An 8,219-nucleotide genomic window follows, 5' to 3' on the forward strand; every position below is an offset into this window, starting at 1 on the left:
AGCAAATGTTGAAGTGAGAAGGTGGACATTCGGTTCAGAAAGTACCATCGTTCGATCATCTTTGCGATACATGATCGTGTTGAGTACTTCGGTTTAAAAAAAATATTAAAATTTGAGGAATTTTAACTTTTTACTTCGTTGATGTAGAGGGTATTGGTGGTATCGTAAAGCAAAAGCACGGATTCGAGTCTCACTAAGAAAACGATTTACCTCGTGTATTTTCACGGCAAAGGGAAAGATAGTCATGCTGGATTGCCATGTGGGGCTATCCCTCGCAATCGTGCTGTTTGTCCGATGAAAGGGTCGCTTGTACCTCTTTAGCTTAGTATCTCCAAAAATTACCATAATATTCTAGAATGAAGATAGACATCGCATCCAATAACTCTCAAATTAGCATTTCCTTTGTAACTGACGAGTGACACCTGTGCATCAGCATTTCCTCTCGATTTCCACGTGTCGTCGGTCGAAGGTGATTATAAGATGTACTTACCGTCTACCCAAACAATTCCAAATTCGAATCAGGATCCTCACGGATGAGAGAGCAACAGGTAATCATGTATGATAGTAGTCTTTATGCAAGACAACCAACTGATAACACCTCAGAGACTCTGTGCACGAGAATCGTTTAGTGATCCCAGCTCTCTCTGAGGTTTATCCACACCTTTCCAAAACCTCCGATTTTATCGGGTCGTTATAGGCTGCACCTGTATTGTTTAGGGCTAGGTTTAATTTAAGTTATCTTCTTTCTTTGCCTGTTTCTTTCTTTTTTTTTTTTCAACCAATCATGTGAGGTTCTGAGTTTTAATCACACACTCTAAAACGACCTTGAGGTATATTCAATGGACTATAGTTAAAAAGAGCAAACCAAAAAAAAAAAAAAAAATGCGTGGTGATGGTTGCCAATACCCAGTGTTTTCTGAGAACGTTTCTCTGAAAAAATGTCTTCTTCACAATTATATATAATGAATAAAACAATCTTTGGCAATGGCAAAAATAACAACAACTAAGAAAACCACTCGCAATTTACATAATCAAGTCGGATCATAACCCAGTTTAATAGAAAACATTCAATATTTATTTTTGACTTTCCTGTAACACTTCCATGCATCGAAATTTTGTTACAGCCAAACGCAGTTCATTCAATATATAACGAACAATACCATAGTTAAAAACACTTTTGTGACGAAGTATTCTTTGACTTCTTCCTTTGGACATAAATATTTGATTTGGATAGGGTTTTCAAAAAATAGCTATCTTGGGAATCTCCGAACCGATCTCCTGATTCATATGTATTTTTAGTCCGATATTTTCATGTCGTTTCAGACTCGCTAATTCACCCAAATGATAATACCGGTACCGTATGGGTAAATTTTAATTTTCGACTTTCTGGTTTTAATTGACTCGACGGAAAAGTATTAAATCACTAGTCTGTTGTGACAATATGTGGAAAATGTCATGGCTGTAAATCATCACAGAAACAACCGCAGTTGTTACAAGGTGAGAAACTGCTTTTCCTTTTGTTTCACTTTCGCGACAAGTTCAATTCCTGGTTTGTTATGACAGCGTGTTAATTATGGATACTTGGGGAAAATGGGATGAATCTAAATAATCGGAGTAGGAACCGCAGTGGTTAAATGTTCAGGATTTCTCTGGGTAAAACTGATCTGTTGAATTCCACTTTGCCTCATGTTCGAAACAGTTCCGAACGATTTATTTTGAGCGGACAAGTTCATTTTGACGGGGAAAGCAGTTGATGTGGAATTGATATGGCAAATCCTTCTTTTGGGCATATATTAATAGTCAGACGCCAAAGCTATATTCCGAGTTATTTTTCTGTTTATGAATCGCAATTATCATCGAACAATGAGTATTCTGAAAATGAAAATTGTCAGACATCGTATTCGGAGCTAGGAAGCGGTGCTCGCTTCCATTGGCCTCCCTCAGAAACATTGACATCTCAAAATCAGCCACACTTTGCAGGTTATTTGACAATTCCACTGAAGAAAATGACGGAGGACAGCGAAGAATCTGGAACGCTTACCACAAGGTTGCTTAGTTCGGGCATAGCGAAGAGATTTTCATGCAATGTTAGCAAAATGGCGTATCGTTTGAGAAATCGTACGATATGCGATGGTTATTATGGATGTCCCGATGAAAAGCTGTGTACGGAAAAGGGAAACGGTAAGTTAAATTTTATAAGGCCCTCGTATTTTAGCGAAAAAAAAATTAATGGCTGATTGAAAGGTAAATATATTGGGAACAAGAAAAAATAATTAATTTTTTTTAGCGTCCAAATAGATGTGAAGCGTATATGTATTATTTATTTTCAATTCCCTTCGGCAGTGCAATCGTAACACAAAAAGATCAAAAAATTACTTCCGGCTGTGCACTTCGGGTAAACGAAAGAGTTGAGAGAAAAGAATTACAAAAAGAGAAAAGAGAAAATGGCCTTGGTCTAATCTTTTTTATTTTAGTTGTTCAAAACATAACCGACTATGCTGTACCAGACATCTGTTCATTTTGCACTTAAGTATTTTGCATTTCTTTCATTTTTATTCCTAGGGCGTGTTCTTATTAGCGATGTGATTGTGCGATACTGGAGTGATTTCCTTTTTTAGATCTTCATATCCAATTTTAGAACTGGTTTCGAATTCTGTAGTCGCTTGGAAAGAAACTATTTCTCATTGCATGTCTAGAATGTGGTGTACCGTTTTCTGATTGCGGTAGTTTGACGTCCCGTTCTGTTCAATGGTTGGCTCAAAATACCTCGAGGAAAAAATTTCTCGACCAATTATCTATTGTAGCTTTTTGGTATTTTTCCGCCTTAATAATTGTTTGTTGAACGAGACGTCCTCTACTAACTATACCTTAACGCAGGATTCGTGTATTTCATTGCTTCGAGTTTGAAGTTCTTTTCATCTTATTTTTTAAAATTGGCGAACGGTCAGTGTAAAACGCAGACTGCACATTGCAGGCTGCAGAGCAGCGGTAAAATGCAGACTGAGGTGATAACGTAACTGTTGAAAAAGCCCAAACCCCTTAGAAATGCTAACCTTAGGCCTAATTAGGCCTAAAACAATATTTAGGCTTAACTGTTAGCATTTTTAATGGGTTTGGGCTGTTTCAACAGTTAAATTATAACCTCAGTCTGCATTTTACCCCCGGTCTGCAGTCTGCGTTTTACACTGACCGATTGGCCAATGCGTTTGGGTGTCAGGACACTCCACTCTGCCTAGAAATTCAAACGTAGGGGGCAATTTTCCAATTGAGTCTATGAAGGGAATCTAACGTCACGTTGTCCAACGTTTTGGGTTGCCAACCCGTTTGAAAACTCTTCTTAAAAGTTAACTTGTGATGCACACAACAGCGAAGAATGTGCATGATTCGGCGAAATGTAAAGCCGTGTTATTCCTATTTATTTATTTACTTATCCGATTCTCGAAACTGCATTGTCAGGAGTCGGCCTGTGTAAATTTTAAATGTACTTTTCTTTGTGAAATTTTACCACAGCCGCATCCTTAAAAAGGGGAAAGCCCGTTTGTATCCTTCCATGGAAAAAGAGAAATAGAGGTCCCAAAGTCAAGAAGAACAAGAAAGAGGCGAGAAATTCAAAAGCTTCTGCACAAGAGTTGGATGGAATCACTTTATCGCTAGAGAGAACAAAAGTGGCAGACACCAATGTGAAAAGTCACGTGACCAGATGTCATCAAGGGATCGGAACCAAGTGTCATCCTGCATTGTTTTACAGTTATTACATTGCCAAAGGCAACGCAGTCCAATATCGCAAAATTTGGGCGCCAAAACCACGACCATGTGATGGGTTCTTCGGTTGCTACGAAGATGGGAGCATCAGCCAAAAGAAAGCAGGTCAAATGTAACCCTTTAAATGGTTTTTTTTATTCGGGAGACATTCCAAGTATTAATCTGGATGGGCTTTGGTTTTCTGTGCTGCAAAATGCACAATAGAATTAAAAAGCGGGGATTTCATTGCTTAAAACCTATGTACGATAACCCCTGGCGGGGAGAGGTCGTAATTGAAAATCTAAACATCTTCCACATGGAAAACAAACTTGTGAACACACGAACCCAAAACCTCGCAAAGGGTAAACTTGACGAACACAAAAGCGAATGAATCCTAAATCATCAGTAATGCGAATGGATCCTAAGTGAGACATTTTTACACCTCAGTGATATTCGATTAAAATGTTAAATTGTCGCAAAATCCACGTTATCTCTTTCTTTGTTAATTGGTATTGTAGCCATATGCGTCAAAATAAATTAAGTTATTGGGTAATTCGATGAATCCAATAGGACGGAAACAAGTAACACAAAAAAATAGATTTTAAACTGATTTATATAAGTTTTTGATGTCAAAAAGTCGGGGTATAACAAACATTTGACTATCGGCTGATGATGGACATCATACAGTCTGAGGGACTAATTGGCCAATCAGGATGTTTCATAAAAGAATAATCTCGCTCTGTTCCCGCTTCAAGGCCTTCACTGCACTCCCCACAAGAATGCAACCTTTTCCTATTTTTATATTGTATCTGCCCTCATTCTCAAGACCTGTTATCAAAAATTAACTTTGGGAAGGTTACAGCAATTATCAGTTACACGCGCCTTTCATATTTCGAAGTAAAATTTAGGTGGACGTCAATCAAATGCTTCCATGACAAATTCAACTTCCACCAAGGGAACATTACTATTGTCATGGAAACATTTGATTGACGCCCACCTAAATCTTACTTTCGAAAGATGTCGTTGAGGGGCGCGTCTGACTGATAACCGATGTAACAACCATTTGCCAAACTCACTGTTTCAACCACGTTTCATCAAACGTCAGTTTGAAATGCCAAGATCCATAACAAACAACATTCCCCTGAGTTGAACTGTTGACCCTGGGAGTATCCATACCTGTTTCACTGGCATAAAAACCGGATAATAACGGCTGTTCTACACTGAATCGAGGAGAAAGCTCCGCACAAAACCTATGCGGGCTCCCCTGCAAACAACGATGCCAAATCGTTTCGAAACGGACATTTAAACCAGAAGAAACTTAGGAAGCGTTCTTCTCTGTCAAATGCAATAACAAAATCGGCGATTTAGTCCTTCCACTTGCTTTTAAACCTTTTAAACCTTCCAAACTGAATGCATTTATTTCTGAGCCTCATGTATTCCGAGTGAACGTTCGAGAGCGTTTTGTTGTTTCTTTTTTCAGCGCTGCGGTAACTATGCGTTAATGAATGGGCTGTTGGATTGAATGCAATCAAAGTAGACTAAATAATGAACTTGAATAGAGAACTTCAAAAATAAACTGAATACGTGAAGAGAACATAAAAGTATACGTTATGATAAAAGCAGCGAGATTACTCTACGGGTCGACCTGCGAACGCAGACGTATTTCCGGAGGTCGTTTCTCTGATGACCCCTGGAAATACGTCTGCTTTTTCCAGGAGGCTAATCTATATGGTAAACTATTCTTTTCTTTTGAAATGTTGCCTTTAGTTGCCTTTCATAAACCGTCCTCGTGTCTTGAACTTCGGCAGGTCGGCGGTTAACGGTTAATTTTGAAGGGGATTTAATCTCGCGGGTTGATCAGTCGAATGGCATTATTACATTTTGTTTTACCCTTGTCGCTTAATGCTCATATATTTTTCTTTGTTTTTTCCTTCAGGTAAAAGAAAACCAGTCCCTAAATAGTGAGGATAATAATGCACACCAAGCGCAGGATCGTATGGCAACGCCGGCTTTATGACCTAGTGGAGCAATCAATTTACTGTCATTGGGAAGCAAAGCCGTGGTTTACGAAAAATGATGGGGCGGTTCCCATCCTGTGAAAAAAAAAAAAAACGCCTTTTCCTTTCGTTCCCTGAGAGTTTTTACATGATTTTCACGGAAACGCATGTCAGTGGACTGGGACTAATAGCGCATGCTCCGTCTGATTAAACCGATGTCTGATTTCCATTGAAAAAGACACTTTAAAGAACCATCCATGCAACCTTTTTGTAGGGCTCTTGACTAAAAAGCTTCCTTAGCAACCATTCTCTTTCTGTAAGTATCTTCAATATTTTCAATACCTAGGTATGCATCACCACAAGAAACAAATACAAACAAGTGAACTTGTCCTTATTAACCAGTGTCTTCGCGACAAACACTCAGTAGATACTCATCAATAAGACATTACAGAGTTTGCGTGTGTTGCTTGTGCCGCTACCTTGCGTCTCTTAGTGAAAACCAGGGGAAATAAAACGCCAAACATCGGCTTGTTTAATGAGTAAAAATTATTTACACGGTCTGCAAATAATGAACTTTATTTAAACTGAATTTAGCGGTAAGGAACTAATTGCGGACAATGTACAGAACTCAAATCAATTTAACTCATATAAAATTGAGCAAAAAAGATAACCAACAAAATAATCTAATACATATAAATTATATACATCTATGGGATATTCTTTGAAACGTTTAAACCTTACAATTAAAAATAAAGTTTAATGCTGGCTCGCACAGATTTAACTGAATCAGAAATAATTTATGCGATTGATCGGCAGGGCAAGGAATTAGTGTCTTTCATTAGTCACTTAATATTGGCCAGTTTTGGAGAAAATTTCTGATGTTGGGGTAAGGTGTGTTCGCGAGGTTTATCTTCAACAGCATTGGGTCTTCGAAAGATGGACAAAAGTTTTTTTAGAAAAGACGGATTCATGACCCCATAGATCCAAGGATTTATTGCACTGTTCGTTATTAATTCGAACGGAATTGCGAGGGCAAGTTGACGGGGAATAGCTTCATGAAGTACAACACGAAAAATGACGGTCACCACAAATGTTGGCAACCACAAAACCACGAAGGAGATCACGAAAACCAAGAATATCTTGGTCAGGTTGATTTCTTGAACGCTGAGGCGGACCTTGTGCGAAGTGAAGATATTATTCTTATGTTGGCGAAGCTCCTTTAAAATGCGGCAGTAGCAAAACACTACGATGACAAGGCTGGGCACAACGAAAACTAACACTCCAAACGCAACAAAGCCAGTTCCCAGAGGCAAAGATTCAAATTGTAACCAGCATGTGGCCATCAATGGATTAAACTCCATGCTGGCCCAGCCGACAGTCAACGGGAAAGCGATGACAATAGCAATGAACAGCAACAGTGAAGCCAAGAATACGGCAGAGCGGCGAGATGAGAAAACGTTTTTGTAGTGATTTGGCTTCAACACGCAGAAGTATCGATTGACAGCAATTAGGCCATAGATCGAAATTGAAGACAAGGTAGTGAAGTGCATGAAGAAGCCACTGATGCTACAGCCAACTGAGCTAAAAGCTATCCTTCCAGTTGTCAGTGAAACCAGGAAAAACGCTCCAGGAATGACAGCAACTAGGAGATCTATGGTTGCCAGCACGACAATGAATAAACTTGTAGATGAATTCAGGTAAGGCTTCTTGAACGTAACAACAATCACAATAACATTGCCAGCTAAGGACAAGATTAAAAGGAAGGCGCATGTTAAAGATTCCAGAACCATAACACGGCTCTCTCTGACTGGCATTTCACTGAGAATTTCTGAGGAGGGACAAAACTTTGTTTTGGGTCTTCGCTCGTTAAAAAAAGAAACTTCGATAATGTCCGCGACTGTCAAGAATTTTCACAACCTTTTAAAAAATAGAGTGAATTGATAAACATTTTGAAATTATGACGGAAGTTAATACAAGTATATGAAAGTACAATCACCGTATTATTACATGACAGGTGGTTTCTTTGAACTTGAATTGGAATTCTGTCGAAAATGCCTTTGAAATTGGAAATGCCTTTGAATTGGGATTCTGTCGAAAATGCCTTTGAAAAAAAGGTCGTCAACAACCGGCTCGCTTTGATGTGGATTTAGGTAAGTCCTTCTGTACTTAAGTCACCAAAATTTATTTTAAGCTTTGAACTGGAACATTGAAATTAAAAGGTCTGAATCTAACGTTCGAATATAAACGTCATCTTATTGTTTTGGCTTCACTGTTAGCGAAATCTCTTAAATCATGCCACTCAAGGTATAAAAGGTCCGCGCACAGTTAGATCAAATCATTTGTTTTATTCATTCAAGAATTAGAAAAAGTAAAAATTACCTTAGAACGCACAGTTTTCCATTTTTCCATTTTTGATAATAAGTATACAAAATTTTTAACAGTTTGGTCAATGGTAGAAATTCTTTTTTTTGGAAATCATGC

At 38.4% G+C, this 8,219-nt stretch overlaps 2 protein-coding genes across 2 annotated transcripts; one reads left to right on the forward strand and one right to left on the reverse strand.

Annotated features, from left to right (window-relative positions):
• The first annotated feature begins 1,543 nt into the window (after positions 1-1,543).
• On the forward strand, positions 1,544-6,501 carry LOC138015074 (uncharacterized). Its single transcript, XM_068861983.1, has 3 exons — positions 1,544-2,181; positions 3,511-3,867; positions 5,678-6,501. The coding sequence occupies exons 1-3, from the start codon at positions 1,767-1,769 to the stop codon at positions 5,701-5,703; spliced, it is 798 nt and encodes a 265-aa protein (XP_068718084.1). The 5' UTR covers positions 1,544-1,766; the 3' UTR covers positions 5,704-6,501.
• Positions 5,675-7,989, reverse strand: LOC138017604 (melatonin receptor type 1A-like). The gene is made up of 2 exons (XM_068864646.1): positions 7,971-7,989; positions 5,675-7,635 (listed from the first exon to the last, which is right to left on the reverse strand). The coding sequence occupies exons 1-2, from the start codon at positions 7,987-7,989 to the stop codon at positions 6,581-6,583; spliced, it is 1,074 nt and encodes a 357-aa protein (XP_068720747.1). The 3' UTR covers positions 5,675-6,580.
• Between the last annotated feature and the right edge of the window lie 230 nt (positions 7,990-8,219).

This window comes from Montipora capricornis, chromosome 9 (genome assembly GCF_036669925.1).
Source record: "Montipora capricornis isolate CH-2021 chromosome 9, ASM3666992v2, whole genome shotgun sequence".
Classification (NCBI taxonomy): domain Eukaryota; kingdom Metazoa; phylum Cnidaria; class Anthozoa; order Scleractinia; family Acroporidae; genus Montipora; species Montipora capricornis.